This window comes from Chroicocephalus ridibundus, chromosome 1 (assembly GCF_963924245.1).
Source record: "Chroicocephalus ridibundus chromosome 1, bChrRid1.1, whole genome shotgun sequence".
In the NCBI taxonomy this organism is placed as follows: domain Eukaryota; kingdom Metazoa; phylum Chordata; class Aves; order Charadriiformes; family Laridae; genus Chroicocephalus; species Chroicocephalus ridibundus.
In genome coordinates this window covers 36,971,881-36,993,154 of record NC_086284.1, presented here as the reverse complement: position 1 = coordinate 36,993,154, position 21,274 = coordinate 36,971,881, and the positions used below count along the sequence as shown (strand labels likewise).

At 40.9% G+C, this 21,274-nt stretch overlaps 1 protein-coding gene across 1 annotated transcript; it reads right to left on the bottom strand.

The window, feature by feature from the left end:
- Window positions 1-4,262: 4,262 nt before the first annotated feature.
- MTRF1 (mitochondrial translation release factor 1) lies at window positions 4,263-19,119 on the bottom strand. Its single transcript, XM_063335056.1, is given in 11 exon segments — window positions 4,263-4,487; window positions 5,829-5,927; window positions 7,546-7,682; window positions 9,022-9,139; window positions 10,307-10,479; window positions 10,568-10,675; window positions 10,909-10,990; window positions 11,865-11,956; window positions 15,794-16,235; window positions 16,237-16,253; window positions 18,789-19,119. Coding segments are annotated over 11 exon segments (1,512 nt in total). The 5' UTR covers window positions 18,910-19,119; the 3' UTR covers window positions 4,263-4,364.
- Window positions 19,120-21,274: the final 2,155 nt, after the last annotated feature.

Here is a 21,274-nt window from a genome sequence, read left to right as displayed (position 1 = left end):
CTCTATTACTGTTGTTCATCTGTTCGAGGGTTTTGGGACAACCTGAGAGATTTATGGGTGCATGTTCTGTTACAAATGGGGCCCAGGGTAAATAATAACCAAAATAGGTATGTAAATACGGAAATGCTTCTTAAAAGAAACACTTTTATTTTGTGGTCACCAACGTAGTGTCTGGGTGCCTCCCAGCAGCGCATTAAGCAGTTACCGGAAATCGGTTTATTCTGTGCATCAATTATGAGTAACAAATGACCTGGGTTACAATTGTTAATCTTAAAATTCCTAGCAGAGTTCAGGTAAGGTTTGTTGTCGTTCCTATTTAGTAAAATTCAGAATGTAGCTGAATATATAAACTTGCTGATGGTAACAGATTGTGATTCAGTAGTCTTCAAAGATACGCCCTTTTAAAAGGTGGGGAACGCGTGTAAATTATTTCATGACATTTTTCTTTTACTGAAAAAAATGTTTCTGTCAGCGTGATTTTTTTGGCAACTTTTTTCACAGCAAGTGAAAAAACTATTCAGCTAGAAAAACCTAAGTAAGTTATGATCCGGGCAAACAGCTCTGTTTGTTAGAGTAGGAAATATGTTTCGTTGCTAACAGCGTTTGGTTATTTCTTCCTTTTAGCTGAATGAGAACAAGCAGCTTGCTACTTAAAGTGAATAAATTAATGATTCTACGATTTGTAGTTACAGGATTTCCGAGACATTCCCTTGTATGTTCTGCTGGTGATTAAATGGAGGTAATGGAGGTAAGGCACCAGGGCCCTTCTTCGTACGCAGAGGGGAAGCAGAGGGCTACTTCCAGGCTCGGCTTTTGTCTGGCTTCCTTTTTGGCTGGGTGGGATGCCGCCGCTCCAGACCTCAGGAGAAAAATGAAAGAGATCCAGGAACTACGTTTCGTGTCAATCACCAGGAACTTAGGAGAGATGAAGCTGGTGCCTGGCACCAGCTGCAACATCACACCCATGCGCAAGGTCCCGGTTATGCACACGGATGACCGTGAGGGGAAGCCAGGCGGAGGAGGTGGTATTTTGTTCCCGTGGTTGTAGCACTATTTGACAATGGAATACGAAGCTGCAGGAGAAGGCTGGTCCTACCAGGTGAACCTGCTCTTGCTCTGCTCTCCCATGACCCCTCGTGCTGTCCTGAGGGGCTTTGCTGCCTTCCAAGGAAACACTTTCCTTTCCATTTTCCTCCCTGTGCTTAGTTATCATAATTTTTCCTGCTAATGGTTTCACTGCTGAAAGTCAGGGTTGCTTTTCAAGCCCAAGTTCAGAGTATTCCATCCTGAAAACGCCCCAGCGATGCTACCATCATTCTACGTCACACCCCTCCCATGAGGAGAAGCACCATCACACAGGCAAACCCCATCACAGTCTCTCAGCTCCTACTTCCTACAAAGAGACTGGGATGGAAGAACTTAGAATTAAGTTTCAAAAAATAGTTTGGAAGTTAGGAGAAAGCATTGCTTCAAATAATGCTTCGTCGACGAGGAGAAGCAAATATATCCGGTTTTAGTAAAAGAGAGCGCTGCAGGCAATGACCTCCCATAGAAGTGGGTCTGCTCTCTATCAAAGTCTCTGTCGTAGCTGAGCAGAGCAGTGTTTTGCTGTCATACACAGATATGAGCTATTGCAGCATAAGCTTAATATGACAAAGATCCTTCAGAATGCACCGGACCAGGCTGGGAGAAGGGATTGAGCTGCTAAATTTCAATCCCTACATTGGGGGCACCCAAAATGTAGCAGTAGAGGGGAGCTGCCTCCTGCTTTCCCCTTTCTCATCACCCTGCACAAAAACCATCAACAACAAAGCAGCACTACAGAAAATTAATTATCTTTGTTGCAAATATCCCTAAGGCCCAGCAGTCAAAACACGAGCGTCTTTCTTCCCATAACACGTGAGGCTCATTTTTTAAAAGCACTGCAAGTTTTTCACAGTAAAGAACTTCATGGGCATTAACCGAGCTTAGAAGGACAACCTCATCATTTAAAAGGCCTACTTTGCACGAAGTTTCCAAGATTGTCAGGATACATAATTAATAAAATCAATTGGCTTGCATCATGAAAGCGAGCATAGTAACTGGATAAGCAGGTTAACTGGATACTCTAATATTGCAGCTGATCATATTAATTATTGCCAGCCTGTCAGCACCCTGTAAGTATAAGCTGAGTTGTGTATCTTCCTGGAGGTCTTTTTTTTTTTTTCTGAACTGCTTTCTGCAAGTAGTCAAAGTTCAAGTGTGCAAATGACTCTAAGTCACGTGGTAAGAAGTTTCCTGACTGACTTAGAGTACTATAAATTAAAAAAAAAAAAAAACACAACCACAAAAAGAACCAACAACAACTCACAAACAAACAAAAAACAAAAGCTTTCGTAATTAAAGTGTTGGAAGCAAGTCAAAAATTGTCAGACAAAGCTTGCTCATAAGAATGTCCAAACACACAAAAGAACTGAAAAAAAAATCCAGAATTGAGAACCTGAGTATAGTTTTCCTGCTTTCTTCCTGCTACAAATTGTCTTTCTTAATATAGCTGAATAAAATTAAAACTGTTGTTTGTTATATATACAGTAGTAAAACCTATGCCATTTAGAAGAACTCAGTTTTGAAATAATTCTTTTTCCTAAAATAGGTGACATTTTCTCAGTCCTGTATCATTCGTGATTACAAAATAAACATGTAAATATAAATCAACCACGAGGCGTCATTTAAATCGTTAACAACGAATTGATTCTTCACACACAAAAGACGGTGCAGAGCAGCTCTATAGCATAATCTGGGAAGAGCGGGATAAGAAGAGCACGCCGTGATCCAGCAAGTCAACCCCGGTGGGCAGAGCCCTTGCGTGTTTTTGTGGAACGTGAAAATATGCGAGTATTGCCAAATTGCTGCGTACGACTCCTGACTGCCTACAGCATCCCGCGCAACATGCGCTTGGGTGAAAACATGAACACAAGTCCTACTAAAGCCGAGCGCGATCTACAGATACTTGGGCCCTGTACTCGGTCGGCACTGGTGAGGCACCACCTGGAGTACTGTGTCCAGTTTTGGGCCCCTCACTACAGCAAAGACACTGGCGTTCTGGAGCAGGTCCAGAGAAGGGCAACAAAGCTGGTGAAGGGTCTAGAGCACAAGCCTTATGAGGAGCAGCTGAGGGAGCTGGGGCTGTTCAGCCTGGAGAAAAGGAGGCTGAGGGGAGACCTTCTCGCTCTTTACAACTACCTGAAGGGAGGGCGTAGCAAGGTGGAGGTCGGTCTCTTCTCCCAGGCAACAGGACCAGAGGAAATGGCCTCAAGTTGCACCAGGGGAGGTTTAGACTGGATATTATGAAAAATTTCTACACTGAAAGGGTTATCAAACACTGGAAGAGGCTGCCCAGGGAAGTGGTGGAATTGTCATCCTGGAGGTATTTAAAAGACGGGTTAGGTGTGGTGCTTAGGGACACGGTTTAGTGGTGGTTTTGTCAGTATTAGCTTGGACTGGATGATCTTAAAGGTCCCTTCCAACCTAGACAATTCTATGATTCTATATCTGGATCGCCCTCAGAGACAGGCACACGTTCCCAAAGACATCAAGGCAGAAACTGAATTCCAGAGCTCCCGATTTGCTAAAATGCAGCTACACTGTGAACTTGTTTTCTCTGCCAAGAAGCAGGGAGCTGCCTGTTATCACTGCTAAACTCCTTCCAGAATCTCATCAATTTAATTTGAAACTAAAACACGCACTTTCACGCTCCATGGCAGCATGTGGTCCAGACCCACTCTAAGCTGACCCAAGAATGGCTGGAAGAAAGCTTGACAGGCTTCTCTGTTAAGATTCTGGCTCCTTGCCTGACACCACTCCCTTTGCTTTTGCGTGTTCACTCTAAAAAATAAAGCATCATAATGCAGAGTTATCTTTACGGGACTAAATTTAGGAAGCTCACCCAATCAATGGATAAAAATACGTATTATTCATGAGGCCATATTCTAGACTATACTGGGGGAGCTTAGGTTCTGTCACCTGCAGGGGAACATCTCCCACCCCCAAAACAAAACGTGCACTATACGTTGTATTTATTCTGCTCCATGACCACGATTCTGTATCTTTACAGCTGAATATGGTCAAGAGAAGGAATAGCTTAGCAAAGCCACGCTGTCAAGACAGAAGGTACGTGCACACAGTACTCCAAGGTTGTTCTTTTCTGCTAGGGCTGCTGTAATAAATTCAACCCATTTGCACCAAAATATATATATATAAAAAAGAGTAGTATCACACAGTGAAAAAGAGAGGCATGGATTTTAATCCATTTATCATCTAACAAATGCATTCGTTTTATTTTGCTACTGAACACAACATTTCTGCTTTAACTCTACCTAAGGTCTTCAGCAGCCTCCTCCTTCTAAAGCCTGCAGATTTTCTAGATATTCGGTGACAGCCTCTATCTCTGCAAACTCCAGTAGTCTGTTGATCAGCTTATCCAGTGCTTCTTTCCCGCTTAGAATTTCCTACGGAAAAAAAAAAAATAACAGACAAAAGCATGACTGACTGCATACATCAGTATTATTCTGCAACGCTGACGACTCAAATGAGGAGCTCCTGGAATGCACTTTGCCTGGAGTCTTATCTTAGCGCATCCACCTGCTGGTGCCCGCGGCTCCCTGTGTGACACCGACACAGTGAGATGTGCAGCCCCCAGGACTTCTGCTGCCTGCCTGTGAAAAGCACGGTGCCTCTGGCAGCAACAGGAGGAGCGATCAGTGCCCTCCTGCCATGCTTTCATGGAACGCAAGGGTTTACATGAAAATCTCCCAGCAAGAACAATCCAGGACTGAAGAACCTAATTCAAATACTGTTGTTCGTGCCAAGAACTAGTTCGCTTTCCAAGCAAAGCTTAACTAGTTTTTCTTCGGCAGTTGACCGTTTCAGTTTCACTCAAGAAAAGTAACAAGTTCCCAACACTGAAAAGCTTGACTAACAAAAGTTATTTTTATATAGTGATGGAAATTCTTCCCATTCTCCTCCACCGTTGTATTTGTGTAGCTATTCCCCACTCCATGAAATATTCCACATGCCCTGTGTTCTCTGTAGTTACCCAGGACAGCTGTGGGTACAGTTCAAAAAGTGTTGCTTCTTATGCAACAGCACTTTCAGTAAACTGGATACCTAAGCCAAAATATTGAAGGGTCACCCTAAATTTTGTCCTCAAATTAAAAACATTTTCATAAATTTAATACAGAAAAATGCATTACTAGGTACTTTTTTCCCTGTAAAAGAACCCAATAAATAAGATTCAAGCCTTAAATAAAGATTTACTCAGAAATAAGACATCAGGCAATCTTAAAATGAAAGCATTTGGTTTCAGGCTTTTTTAACTGTGGCTTGTGAGGCAAACATAGAGAAAAGTTTTTCTCTTTCTTCACTCCGTTGTTAGAAGGAGGAGGAAAGATTGGCTTGAGGCAAAAAATAAAAAAAGTCCTTTGCATCAGGTTTTTCTTTTGGATGTACTAAGCTTCAAGAACCTCAAATAACACTTGCCCAGTTTGGCCAAGGGACTCTCAGAGTTCACTGAGGACTACATGCGGGATCATTTTTCACTTATATAGTAGGAGAAAAATAGGCAGAGAAGTAGAACAGCGAGTTACATCCTGTGCCAGTCACCTTTAGCACTACCCTACAACAAGGCAGGAAAGGAAGTTTAAATTTTCTAAATCTACGATGTTCTGTCAGAGCACAACTAGAACTTTGATTTCCTCATATATATTAAATCATTTTCACAAGGTTTAACTTTTCTTCATATGGTATACATAAGCGTCGTAAGTTTTAAAACTCTCATAAGAAACCGTTACCTTGATATTGCGTGCATCATACGAGATCCTGTGGTCAGTGACTCTGTCCTGGGTGAAGTTATAAGTACGAATTCTCTCTGACTGGGCTCTTGTTCCCAACTGTAGCGAAACAGCAAAAAACAAATTCTACTACATTTTGGTTAAAAAAAAAAAATAAAAAAATCAACTACTACTCTAAAACAGAATAAACTTTAATAGATCAGCCTGTTTCACCTACAAACCTAGTGGTCACTGACAGCTTTTGTAAAATATCATGGCATTACTAAACTGTATTGTTTGATATTTTGCATCATAGACCAAGATTTTACATCCTCCAGTATACTTTTATTCCAGCTCTGTAGCTGGAAGAACTACATAACTCTCAAAAGCCATGCAAGGCAAGAGATATGTCTATACATGTCCTTAGTTCAAAAATTTAAGTGTGTTTTTCTTTTTTGGAGGGTTGTAGCTCCCACAAAAGCTAAGGAGAGTAGGCACCAGTAACAACAGAAGCAGCACAGTCAACGTTGTGGCAAAGCAGTTCCACTAACGTTTGGCTGCCAGAAATTAGCACTGAAGAGGATTAAATTGAGACTACGAAGAGTAGTCCTCTAGTGGTAAAGTGCAAGACTGCAAGCAATTCTAAAAGTTTTAAAGCAGAAATCCAAATGTAGCGTTGTTGTGGGGTTAAACGCTTTATTAAAGTGGAGAATTAAATGCTAAAAATTGCTTAGACAAACAGGTGTCTACTTCAATGGGCTTTTTTGAAAATTTCACCTGTACTCACATGTATATTGCAAAACAGGGAATTTATCGAATATATTCTGAAAGAAAAGGTAATTTACTTTTGCCTGGGTTTCTGTAGTATTCATATAAACGTACTACATCTAAGTACTTTATGCAGCTTTGAAGATTCTCAAGATAATAACAAAAGACAAACGGCTCACTGCTTACAATGGCTGAGTTAATAATCTGCAGGAACAATACATTTAAATGCAACCTGAAATTAGTGATTAAATAGCTAAGAAGGAAATTCTGGAGTACTGAATAATTCTGTAATTCTAAAGTATTTTTATTCCTGTTGATCACTGTTGAAGTTTGCACCACAGATGGGAAAATACTCGAAGAATGGGAAAAGAGAAAGAAAAGCACACTTTGCAGCATAACTTGAGGTAACTCCCTCAGGGAAGTTGCTTCTTCCATAATATGTTACCTAAACCCATAGCAAATAAACTGTTACCCAACTGCGAAGTGGCAGGATTGTTTATATTCTTGTTTCTTTCAAAAGCTCTGTATGATCTTATCGAATACTTTGTTTTAGAAACAGGTTAAAATACAACTCTGAGAACTTCTGATCCTAGTTTTCATGGAGAGTAACTCTTTAACTGCTGCTCTAACTGTGTAACTCTGGCCTTAGTCGGGGGGATTCAATACATGATGATGAGCGCTGCCTTTTGGATAACTCCAGCTACAGTCTTTTGACTCTTTTCTTTCCAGCTACAGGTGATGTTTCTTCTTCATTGTCTGCAAAGTCTACCCTAGCATTGAACTGGGATAAGTAAAAAACGGATTTACCATTTCAAAGCAGACTTATCATCTTAATATACTGGACTCCCCTCTGCAAGCACACCTGGTCAGACACACACACTCATTTGCTCTGTCACTGTCACTCAAAAAGACCAGAAATAAATCTACAACAGAGCACCCTCTCCAAATTTCAGCAATCACGTGTTCTCACCTGCAGTTTTCTGGCACTCTGCTCTTGACTTAGTTGTTTTTCAATGACCTGCTGGTACAGCTTAGCTCTCAGTGTCCGCAGAGCTATTTCCTTGTTCAAAAGCTGTGATCGCTCCTGCTGGCACTCAACCGCTAGTCCTTTACAGAGGGATTCAAGAGAGCTCAGATCAAAAGCCCATTATAGCAAAGAACAAACAAGCTAAATTAATTCTAACACATTAGGCAAATGAAGCCTTCTAGAGTGCTGGTTTGTAGGGCCTTTCAGCCGTAGGATAAAAAGTCATTTTAACACGCTGGCCAGAAACATCAGTATGTTTTTAAATTCTTCTCAGCTGCATCAGCGGCTTTGTTCAGTGCTACAGAAAAGTCAGGGATATTTTAAAATTTCATGAAGCAAATGAGTTTCTGACATTCCCTCCAGAAAATGGATTCACTCCAATTAGCTATCACATGTTAAAAATGTAATTTGCACGGTCTACAGAAGCATGTTTAAAACAGTGTCACACAAGTTTTTAAAGTCTTAGCCTAGACAAGCTCTTAGAGACCAGAAAACTCAATATTCTAGCAGAGCAAGGTGTCTAAACAATACTGGAGAGTCTTGAACTTAATTATGAATAATGAAATAAAGTAAAATAAAGGTCTTTAAAAAAATAGTATTTATTTTTACTTCTCATTTGATTTCTGAAATAAAAAGGCATATAGGAAACAGCTGTTTTCAGGTCACTACCGGAATTTCAGAGAGTCATAGAATGGTTCGGGTTGGAAGGGACCTTATAGATCACCTAGTTCCAACCCCCCTGCCATGGGCAGGGACACCTCTGACTACACCAGTCGGCTCAAAGCCCCATCCAGCCTGGCCTTGAACACTTCCAGGGATGGGGCATCCACAGCCTCCCTGGGCAATATGGACAGACAGCAGAATTTCAATAAAAAAAAAATCCTGAGAAAGACAGAGTGGTCCAGTATATAAACTACCTTCCCATTCACGTACATTTTCCTTCCTATTCAACATATGATAGCATTATCTAGTACTGAGTGAAAATCTTCAACTCTTCTTTTTTCTCAGCCACGTAACTACACAGGTTGCAGCCAGGCAAAGTGCACCCTGGATTGCCAATGGCCATTATTTCTGAAGGTACAGAGCACACAGCACGAATTATTTACATCTTCCATCCCATCCCTGTCACCCTCCATTTGTTCTTTCATCCTTCAAAGACAGTCTATTCATTAAATACTCCCTCTGAAGATAAAACTGGCATAATAGCAACATGCTGACCACTGCGCAACTGGTACATGACCCCTTTCTCACACGTTGCCTTGCTGTAAGAGGGGCAGAACAAGAAGGTGCTACTTCATCGTTTTGCTATAAGGTCCAACCTTGCAAACTCACTCTAAGAGCCAACTTGCAGGATGACAAGTTTTCTCTTCAGGATGCAGATTTAGGCTCATTAGAATTTCGAAATACAGCCAGACTTACCTGTGGGAAGGTGTACAATTCTCACAGCACTATCGGTTTTATTAACATGTTGCCCTCCTGCTCCTTTGGCCCTGAATGTATCTATACGCAAGTCTTTGGGATCCACTTTAACATCAACCTAGAATCAAAGAAAATTACTACTTTCTACTTATTCTAAAAATATTTTGAATGTCTTTTCAACGTTGAAAAAAAAAATCACTCCTCAAAAACCTGCTCTTTTACAACTGTTCCTAAGTAACAGCTATAATTATTATACTTTAAAAAAATGCAATGTCAAATATCTCTGCAAAGCGAGTGATGCTTTAAATATCTAACTTATTTTTTCAAACTCTTTCTCCAGGTGCTTCACAAAACAATGTATGTGTGTGTGTGTGTGTGTGTGAAACAAAACAAAATCAACAACTTTGTGTAAAACCACTAGCTTTGGCAGGGAGACTAAGAAATAAGCAAATAACAAAAAACTACTAAGGATCTTGTGCAAGGATCTCGTCCATGAGTCAAGCCAGAATTATTCTTGCAAGACTGCTTAAAAACATATAACTGAGGAAAAACTGGGTGTATCCTGATCCAACATTGGAAACATGAGTCCATGATGACCTGGAACATAGTTTGAGCTCAGTGGATAGGAAAGGAACATTCAGATCTGATCAATGTTGCAAGGAAAGCATTACAAGGAAGCAGGAGAATGTGCAGGGAAAGCCTACAGGATCTGGTTTTGTTTATTTTGTGTGTAAATTGCTGGTTTAAGTGAGAACTGCCGGTATCACCGGGATCTCACAAAGACTAGCCAACACACTCACTCACTCAAATTCAAAGTCCTTGGTTTAACGGAGAAGGACACCAATAATTTGAACGAAACAAAAACAAACCAAAAAAAAAGACCTGCAGAATCACATTACTATGCAACACTGAATATTTTCTTGGATATATTCCCCATCTTACTACATGATGTAATTTAAAATTGGCTTACTCATAGCAGTCAGCTTCGTGAGTGTTGGGACTGGAATACTCATTGAAGCAATTATTGATTTACATGTCATTTCAGGCAATAGCAAATCTCTGCAAAGCTGCTTCTGATGATCCATTTGAACACATAAGGTACAAAGCCAAGGACTATTGCCTTTCAGAGTCAGAGAACTTGTGGTTCACTTGCTGAAACTTGCACAAAGCACTTGGGGATCAATAAAATCTCAAAACAGTAACATCATTTTAAACACCTATTCCAATGCCTAAATGAGTGAGCGGGGATACACCACCTCGTCACCCTGATTAACAGTTATTTTACCTCCTCTGGTTGAGGGAGGACAATAACTGACATTGTCCCAGTGTGAATACGCTGCATTCTTGATGACAGGCCCGTCTCAGGGATTCGCTGGACTCGATGAGTCCCTCCTTCATATTTCAGATGCCTGTAGACATCATCTCCTGAAATATGAGCAGCGGCGTGATGCAACCCACCTAGAGAGACAAATAATGTGTGACAAATATAGCACAGAAACACAGCTTTTAATTTCATTGTCTTGGTGGAATGTCTGAAGTACTGTACCTATCTCAGCCGGCGTATAATTCACAATGTCAAAGGTCCAGCTTTTATAGTCTGCATAGTTCTGGTACATCTCAAACATTTCTTTAGTGAACTGTTGGCAGATGTCTCCTAAAAATATAAAGGCACTACAACATAAAAAGCAATTCACAAAATGGCAGCCACTGGTTTTTAGATTTAGCCGCAACTCTAACCACAATCATTAGACAGATTGACGCTCTTCTTTAGAAAGTATTACTTTATACCATTAAAGTACAAAAAAAGGCATTAAGAATAACCCATAAGAGGTTTAATAAAGTTGGATGGAGGTTTTAAGCAACCTTTACTGTAGGAACTTTGCTGACCTCCAGTTGTTCTGCCAGCTGTCACTTCCAATATGACATGACTTCTATCATATTTTTCCTTTGGCACTAGAAGCTGGAAAAGCTGAAAAGGAAAAAAAAAAAAACCAAAACAACACAGAATGTCATTATCTCCTTCATGACTCTGTATCTCCTCTTAATCAAATTTACGGCTGGCCTTCACAATTGCCACAGCTTGACCACACACAACCACTGATTTCTTTCGGCAAACTGGTAAGGAGGACTGAAAACTAGTCCTACTAGTTGCAACTAGTTGCAATAGCCATTACAACTCAGTGCAGTCAGAGTGGAAATGGGATATGCTGGTGCATCCACAATAAAGCTAGCTGAAAATTTGATCCCGCAAAGTCAGGTACCAGGTCATCCACTCCAGCCCCAACTACCTATGAACACAAAGTTATTAGCTATAACCCAGCCAAGCTTTACATTAATCTTATTTTTCAGAAAGTCCCATTTCATATTATCTCAATCTGAACATAGAAATGAGACCAAATATTGAGCTCTCCACTGAATCGTTTCAGCTTCTCTGCTTATAATTAATTTCCCCACCCATGGAGTGCTGTCCGCTGAAGAGAAAATGAAAGACTGCAAGTTCCAATCAGAAATCTTTCAAGAATGCATGCTCTGCTGCCACAAACAGTTACTAGGATGTCATGTCAGGTCTCAATAGCACAGACTTGCCACTTTTTTAATTCCCTTCAGCATCTGCAGACAGACAAGCAAGCAACGAAAAATGACTAAAATAATAAGCTTCTAAGACACAGTCGTCAGCAAGAAGCTTACTAGTAATTAATGTTGCCACTTCTTCTCAGGGAGAATAGAGAGGCTGGACTTCTATTTCATTTAATGCAAGTGTCAGAAGCTATTGGTAAGATCACAAAGGAATGTTTTTCTGACAACTTTATTTACAAAGCCATATAATTTTACCTCAGGCTCACCTTTCTGCACAACATGTTGATTTTTTTATCCAGGGTTTCCTTCTCTTCTAAGGCAAGCTCTAGAAGTTGTTTCTCATCTCTGCTGTCTAGCTCTAAATTCAACAGGAACAGATGTTAGCCCATGTCACCTAGCTTAGAGCAAACTGAAATACAGCTGATCAAAGGCATGCACTGCAGCACATAAAAGCTTGCAGTTGCATTTTGCCGGTATGAAATATCAAAGAAGAGCAGCCCAAACCAGGATGCATACTGCTAACTAAATGATCAGATTTTTCACGCATGCTGAAGGAGTAGCGGATATCTTACCTCTCAATCTCTACCTTAGGGCTCAAAGTCTGCATTAAATAGATGCCAATCCCACGGGACAGTTACTCAATCTCAGTTATAGTGATGGTTATGTTACACAGATTGACAGTCCAGGGGTAAACCCAGAAACTGATTTAACAAAATATGCCAAAAAACATGCCTGCAGACAAGAAGTGCCTCAGTTTCCCGTATTACAATTTTTTCATGAAGCAAAATTTTTTGTTTCTAGGCTTGCCCAGATACACCCATATATTCCACAATTCTTAGGCAACTCATTAAGGTGAGCACTACAAATAATGGTATGATGATAATAATGAGGTTTCTAACCTTCTGCCTCCTGCTACTCAAGAGATCACCGAGACGTGGGAGTTATGGATGCAAGTCATCAGGATGTGGGAGACCTCACTTTGACTCTTTGCTTTGCTTAAGGAGATTCCCTTCCCCTCTCTTCAGCACATGAGACTACAATCTGGAGTACCGTGTCCAGTTTTGAGCTCCCCAGTACAAGAAAGGCATAGAAATACTGGAGTGAGTCTAGTTGAGAATCACCAAGATGACCAAGGGCTGATGGAGCAAAGGATGTATGAGAAGAGGCTGAGAAAATTGTGTTTGTTCCCCCTTAAGAAAATCAGAGGGAGGAAAGGTTTTATTGTTGTGTACAACTACCTAAGAGAAAGACGAAAAGATGGAGACAGACTCTGTATGTCATGATAAAAGGAGACATAAACTGGAATATGGGAAGTTCTGATTAGATATTGGGATAACTATTTTCACCCTCAGGATGGTCAGACATCTGAACAGGGGCTCAGAGACGTTGTAGGGTCCCTGTCCTTGGATATATTCCAAACTCAACTGGACAAGGCCCTGGACAACCTGCTCTAACTGGTCCTGCTTTAAGTAGGACATCAGACCAAATGACCTTCGGAGGTTCCCTTCAAACTGAATTATTTGATGATTCTGTGATTAGCCTGCCCCTTTGCACATTTTAAAGCTTACTACCAGACAAGGAAACATTCTCAGGTAAAGCTAGGAGAAGCTCCAACCCTCTTCTGCTATGGAGGTTCCAGTTTACAATAGTTAAAGAAAACCTGCCACTACCAAAATAGGGACTATCCTCTCCTTTTTATCTTTCTTCCCACCAGCTGAGGAGTGGCTCTGTCACTCAGCTCACCAGAACGTAAGCCAATTCAACTCACCAAAAGAAAAAAAGCAGGTCTGGTTAAATAAATGCATGTATTTTACCATGCCAAGCTGAACTAGATTTAATTTACAACCGAACAATCACCAGCACAAATGAACAGCTGGGAGTGCAAGTAAAGGAAGAAAGAAACAAAGAGAAGGAGAAAGCCCTATGCCTTCTGGCCAGCTTGGAAACCATAGGTTTGCCTCAGACACAGCATAAAACCAGTCACTTAGCAGCTGAATGCATCTCCTGGCCTGGCATTACCAGTTGCCTGAGCTCTGGATTCTGCGGCAGAAATCAGGTATCTCAAAGGCAGGCGCAAGGATCGTGGGCTACACATCTCTGGGCATCTGGAGCCTGGTTCCCATTCACAGCAGCTAACACACAGACACACAGACATTTACTGGTGGCCCCATCAGAGAGTTTTAAGAACTAAATGGGCTGGGATGTTGAACCAGCTTTGTACACTGGGCAAGGACAGCAGCAGCTCTTCCATATCACAGTTCTGCATTTATGCTCTGGGTCTTTTTTTCCTTAAATAAAAGATGTCAGATCAACACTTGAAACTAGCATCCCCTGTACATAAGGCAAGAACTGTATAAATTTCCCGACCCGTATGTCATGACTCCAACTCAAAGCTCGTACTGAATCAAACGCTTCTAGCTGGTCCAAAAAGCATCATTATTGATTAGTTACATAAACAGTATCAAATTAACTACTGTCAGCAGAGATGAAAGAATGGTCTGGTGGTGACCAACGAGCTTGAGGTTCAAAGGATTGGCATCCTATCCCTACCTCCCTGCAAACTTGACCTTTAAGAATTCACTTAATCTACCCTGTGATTCACATCACCAGTGGCAAACCAGGAAATAAAATTTTTCTCCTTCACTGAGTGTTGCGAATATAAAATCCTAAAGCAATTGTGAGGAACTACAGAGAAGAGGATAAGTTAGGGAGCTAAACGGAACGCAAAGAGCAGTCAAACGAAGGGAACACCTGTGTTTTAAATTGGCCACACGATAAACAGTACAGGTAGAATAATTTGGCTCCATTTAATTAAATTCTTGGCTGTAATTTTCCTTCATTCTTTTCATTTCCCTTCTTTCAACTAGAACTCACTCCATTCATCCACATCATAATTTATGGAATTAGAAAAATTCTTCATTATGTTTACTTGATCCAAAAATAGCCTTCTTAAGTTGAAGTATGAATTTTCCAGTGTTTTCTTAATACTTTCTAATTCTTCCAAGAACATTTCTTTTTCAGTTTTAAATTTTTGTCCCTTCTCACCTTCACTCTTTTTCCTCTTTCTCCAATGCAGGGAACTTGAGAGGGGTGGGGATTAAAACATTTTCAATAACCACTGTTTTTTTCAAAAGCACAAACATCTATTTATTTCTAAAACTAAAGAACACAAATGTTTTCTACCTTTCTAAACATTTTACCAGCTTTATTTCAACATGGCATTTATTGTTTTATCAATAACCCTTCATTCTCTCTGAAAAACACCATGAACTTTCATACTTCTCCATTTACACTGCTGACTACGCTTTTCTCCTGTCCTTTGTTTTTCCCTTGCTTCAGTTCTTTAATGTAAACCCCATTCTCTCCAGGCCAGCATTCCCCTCTCTTGGCTTAATACCTCCTCTCATGGTTTAATACCATGTAGCAGAATGGATGACATTTTTTCTTTCCTACTTTGTGCACCTCCTCACACTTTTAACAATGTTTTTTTGTCAAAATGTTGCACCATTACTGGTGTTGTAAACTCTTTTACTCCCTGCGTACTTTCTTATTCCTGAACGGTATAAAAAACAGTGACAATTTTTAATTCTTTTTTACCCCAACTTCTATTGTAGCAGAGTAATGAAAAATTGAAAAGCAACAGCTTCTTAGGCAACCATCATTTTTTATTCCTTGAAGGACTACTCAAATATTTTCAAAGAAATATTAGCTTTTGCCATTTAAATTGGAATCTGACAATGCATGTCATAATGAAAATTCATGTAATTTACTCAATAAGTATCAATGACCTGGCTAGATGGAATCCCGTTTTAAATAACACATGTGAAGTCTGCATCTATCAAATGTATTAGGCTCACTAAATTTTCTCCTTCAGCTCACACTGCTCTTGGTTCTTAAAACAAACATTTTCAAACTATTTCTGCTAGACGGATAGCCCTGAAATTCCAGACGATCCCTACTCTCCCAAGCTGACTATATGAAGACCTCAAACTGAAGTGAGGTGAGATGAAAAATGAAAGGATTTGGTCGGATGCACAAAGCCCTAGCAGCATGCAGGCTCTCAGGAACAGGCAGGACCAGAGTGTTCCAGGGCTGGCTTAACTTACTTAAAAGCTTTCTTTAAAGCCTGGGCAACGAAGTTTATCGCAAGCAAAGCTACTGTTTTGAAACAAGTAAGTAGACGTCTGCTCCTTACCTCTGCACATAGCTTCTAACTCCTGACCTTCCCTTTCAGCCTCTTTGATTTCTTGAAATGCAGCTGCAATGGGGGACAGATCGGCACATCTTTTCCGCAGGGTTCTTTGCTCAAAGTCATTTATTGAGTCAGCATTTAACAGACGACTAACCTGCTGGTATTCTTTGCTTAGAGTCTCCAGATACTTCTGCACAGCCTCATGCTTCCACAATGCTCGAGAATCCTGATGTTTTTTCCTATGCCGACTGTTAAAAGACAGAGTGAATCTAGACGTGTCCAACAAAGATTTTGGCCTCCAAAATCCACACTTGTGCAGTCCCACCACATAAGTTATCTTCTTTGCAAGAGGAGGGAGAAGACAGCTGTGAAGTTGACCATGACAGTAGCAACTGGCAAGCAGGCTCTTAAAAAGACAGATGCTATGGAAAGGCTTCATTTTTGTTTTTTACTTTTCCACCACCTGAAATTAAAAGTAGACAGTACATGGACCACTGTTATTCTCTAGTAAAAGAGCACGTTCTATTAAAAAAAAACCACAACCGAACAAGCACAAGAACTGCATCAGGCCAAATCCTATTCTTGATTACACCAACACAAATGCAACTGTCATGGACAAAACCAGGATAAAAGTCCTGGTTTAAAACAGGAACACTTATCAGCACCATTACACTGACTGAGGGCTGGAAAAGGTCTCTTCCCCTCCTCCTCAGTTTATTTATGCTGTGAAAAAGCTACTGTAGATGTGGCTTTTCAGACAACAGCTTTATTTTTCCATATGTCTCATTGGAAAAATCCAACTATTTCATGCCTTACCAGTGAAAAAAATATTGCTCAGAGAAGAGGCGCAGAATTATACATAGAGAATGTATGAAATGTGCAGAACTAATGTGCAAAGTTATACCCACTACCATAACAAGATATAACTTTGGCAGGAGGACATTAGGAACATCGAACTGACCTTGCAGCAGATTAGTCAACAGGACTACAACACACTTGCAATAAATTACTCATGCATATATGTACTATGTAAGACATAAGCACAGCACTTTATGTCCCATGTACTCCTTCCCATGATATATTTACATATAAGTGTTATAAATATTTTCTGTCCAAAAAAGTAAGTACTCTGAAATGCAACCCCTGTATTTTTCTGAGACACTTGGCCTACAGCTTTGCAGGACAAAGGCTCCCTTTAGCATCACTGTTGCTCTAGGAAAGATCTTTTCCCTCTTCATTTTATAACACCAACACTGCAAACTACACTATGAATTCTTACTATGTAAGAATACTAAGAATACTAAAAATGTATATTGGAGTGCAAGGGTCTACCAAGAGGACTAAAGTGAAATCATTCTTATTCTAGGACTACTCACACAGAAAAGGTCTGACAAATAAAGAAGCACTCCTTAATATCTCTGCCAGTGCCACAATCCCATCTGTCTACTGATTTTTACAAAAGTGGATTCCAAGAAAATGAGAGTATGAAACTTTTGCAGCAGGATCTCCTTGAAACATACACTTCAGTTTTCTGACACAATTATTTTTTACTCATCAGTGACAAGACCTTCTGTGCATCTTCAGGCATTTTATTAACAAATTACTATGACATTCTGACTACTCAACTCACCCATTATCCTCCCCTATTTACTTTCATCCATTTGTCCACAATGACTAATAAGCAATATGCAGTAAAACCAGAAGTACTGCGTCTTGCTTGCCAGGATGCCTGTTTTACTGCCTACAGAAGGAGGGAGGCACCTTTATTGTACTTCTGCACCTTCCACAGATTCCCAGCCAGCAGGTGCTACTGAACCCTCAGTGGCATCTTCAGGACTGCTGTAATTTACAGAAAGCCAACAATACCCCTCATGGCTTCTTCTAGTGACTAAAGCTGGCTGTAGTAGAGGGATCATGGTCCCTTCACCAGCAACACAGCAAAAGGCACAAATCAGGCTCATCATTTACAATCCTGGGCTTAGTTGCTCACGGGCACGTGTAGACTCAATTCCAAAAGACCTAATTCTGCTGATGGTACTGGAATTGCTCCAGGCCTGCATGGCCCACCACAGAATCATAGAGTGGTTTGAGCTGGAAGAAACCCTAAAGATCATCTAGATCCAACCCCCCTGCCATGGGCAGGGACATCTCCCACTAGACCAGGCTGCTCAAAGTCCCATCCAGCCTGGCCTTGAACACTTCCAGGGATGGGGGTTTGGTCAAGTGCTAACCATCATTAACTCATTTTTAAAATATTAATTTTACATCTTGCTTAATTAATTAATAAATTCAATATATTTACTATTAATATTTATTATAAATTAATTTATAATATAAAATATTAATTATAAAAATGTAAAATCTTCATAGAAAATATTAATTATATTAATCTTTTTTTACTGGCGTAGTTAAGAAGCAATGTACTCAAATAATAACAGATTTGTACTATAGTACACCAGATTTTAGTAACTTCTTTATGTGACAAAATTACCCTGTGCACATTCGCAAATCAAAACCAGTAAGCAAAAGTGACAACTGTAATTGTCTTATTACAATATAACATAGTTATGTTACTTACATAACAAAAAAAAAAAAAATTCCAGACAAGAAAGAGTTATTAATGCTGTGACCACTTTTACGAGGTTTTAAAAATCATTTCTAAGACACCATTAACCTCATGCAAATTAATTCAGGCATGTAAGAATATGTAGGTACACGGAAGGAGTACGTATTTCAAAGCATGCTGTAAGAGGAACAGCTCAAGGCCGTGCTGCCGAGGCCACTTTTCATACACCTCTGCCTCTCACCCAGAGCAAACCCCCCAAAAGCCGTGCACCAAGTCCCCCGGCAGCCCTCCCCCATTCCAGGGGTTACGGGTGGACGCGGAAGGCAGCAGCAGGCAGGAGCAGGCAGAGGTCACGCAGCAGCAGCGGAGAGCGGCTGTGTGGGACACGGGGGGATCCACTCTCGGTCCCCACCGAGGAGCTTTGGCACTCACCGTCTGCACGCATTGGCGCCAGATGGATCCTACCTCGAAATAGGAGGCCATGGCAGACAGGAAGTAAAGCGGAAAAACTCCCAGTCCCAGCATGCCTGCTAAAAAACACGACTCCCGGCATGCTTCAGCTTCGGCTCAGGCCTGCGTGACCAGCTGGCCAGCCCTCCACAGCACGGCCAGCCTGCAGGGGCACGGGGTACCCTTACCAAAGGTCTACCCACATCGCTCCAGCAACGTCGTCAGTAAAGGTGGGCTTTGCTTGGCTTTGTGAAATGCAAGCCCCCAAATTAAAAATGGGGAATGCGACCGTAAAAACAGCTCTTAATTTTCCGTATCTTCCTCACAGTAACACACTCTGACTTCAGCAATGCGTTGGGAGAAATGGCAAGAGTAACAACACCTGGGAATATTTCACTTCTGTTTCCAACTTCTAAGCTGTTCTATGACATGTATTTTCCCAAAACGTGGACTGAAAATACACATCATTTCAAATCTGGTTATTCAAAGGCTCATTTCAGAGAAGTTTGCATAAAACAACATTAAGTTCCACTTTATGTCAAAGCTCCCTACTGAATTATATTTAAAATGAATTATTACTATGCTACTAAAGACAAACATCAGTTATAAAATATTAATAAACATATAACCATTCAGATTATCATTCCACTAATGGGCTGCAGCTTCCTAATAAGGTATGTTTTAAAACATACTATGCATATGCACATTTTAATAGATAATATTAAACAGATTATACAACTACCTCACTAATTATATTTGCATTTTAAAAAGACTTAAGTAACATTGGTTTTTTATGCCTATAATCACCTAAAAATACACTTTACTTACTCTTTGCTATATATGCTACAGGAGGGAAATGTATTCAAACATTTAAGGTGAAAAATTCTGCTGCTTGAGACTGTTTAATGTTTCCCATAGGTGCACACTTGAATTGAAAAGCCATTCTTTCTTCTGAAGTTTGCTTTATTCCAGTAACTTTCCCCACCTCGTTTATATTTAAGCAAATTCAGCTCCGCTGTAAATGCTTGAAAACCCACTGTGCACTGAGTTTCTTTCTTCCCAGCTACTGTCAATCAACAGGATTTTAAAAAGGTAAAAATTTGGTGTTTGGCACATATAGCATCTATGGGGTTTGCTGAGGTAAATACTCCAAAAGACCGAAAATGAGACTGATCGGGAGGATTTGGATCAAACCTCATTGGCACCTAAATGACAACTAATGGCATGTCTAGATCTGAGGACAGATTCTGGCTCTGCTCCATCCCCCAGGACAAAAGGTAAGGCAGACAAATTAAAAGGCTCTTCCAGAGAAAAGGACCCACCCCAGAGCCGATCCAATCTACAAAGGGGCCACAGCAAACAGCACCCTGAACACTCCAAGGCACTTGCCCAGGCCTGAGCCTGCTGGGCTGCGCTGTGCAACGCCACCGTCCAGACACCGTCCCCACCACCCCTCACTCTTCTGCCGCTGCAACTTAGACCTCAGTCAAAGGAAATAATAAAATTATCCTTGCATTGGGACTCTAAGTATGCAATCTGATACTTAAAAATCTTGGGAAGGTAATCTATGGGAGGACAACCGAGAAGCTAGTAAGAACATGAAAGCAAACCACAAACTAAAAAATTGATTTTAAGAGAAGAGGGTAGGCAAAGGAAAATCAAATAAACTTCTACTCTAGCCAGTAATAGTTCTTGCATTAAAGCCTCTGATTAAATATGATTGTGATTCTCAGCCATCCCTACCAGGCAGCAGCCCGGGTAGGGACCACATGGCCAACACAAGAGCTGGACCCCATACTGTCAGCAGGGTTCCCAGATACACCATGAACCACAGGACCTAACCCATGTATCTCATATTCAAAGCATATAAGATAACACCCTTTCCCCATATTTACCATATGCTTTTAGAATGCAATATGGGAACTGAGTATGAAGGATGGGAAATCCCGTTGCCATCTGTCCTTCCACCTCCTTCATGGTTTGCTTTGATGCCTTAAAACCTGCGTGGCTGACGCAGCTGCCTACGGAGCTGGTGAGGACCAGAGGTTTGGGGATGGAGGCTGCTTGGGGCAGGGTGCCACTGCCTTCCTCAGCCACCATGGCAGCCCACAGAGACATTGGGTGGAGAAGGGAAGAGTGACAGAAGTACAGCAAGGCTTCAGGACAGACATGGCGGTCCTGTACTTGAAAATCTGGCAATCCTAAACTGCCAATTGCTTTAGAAACTGGAGGCAAAGAAATGGCTCATGAGACAAAGCAGGCTCCAGGCCTTACAATGTGCTTGTCCCTGCCCACACAGAGGCCCTTTTTCGCTCAGGGGGCCCTAACTGGGTTTAGCGATCTGCAAGCACCGTGCCACAAACTTCTACGGATACCAAGTGATTTTGACAGGTCATGGAGCAACGTGAGAGACCTGGCAAAATGACACAGTTGTTATAATGTACATATCACTTTAATATTGCTCCCCC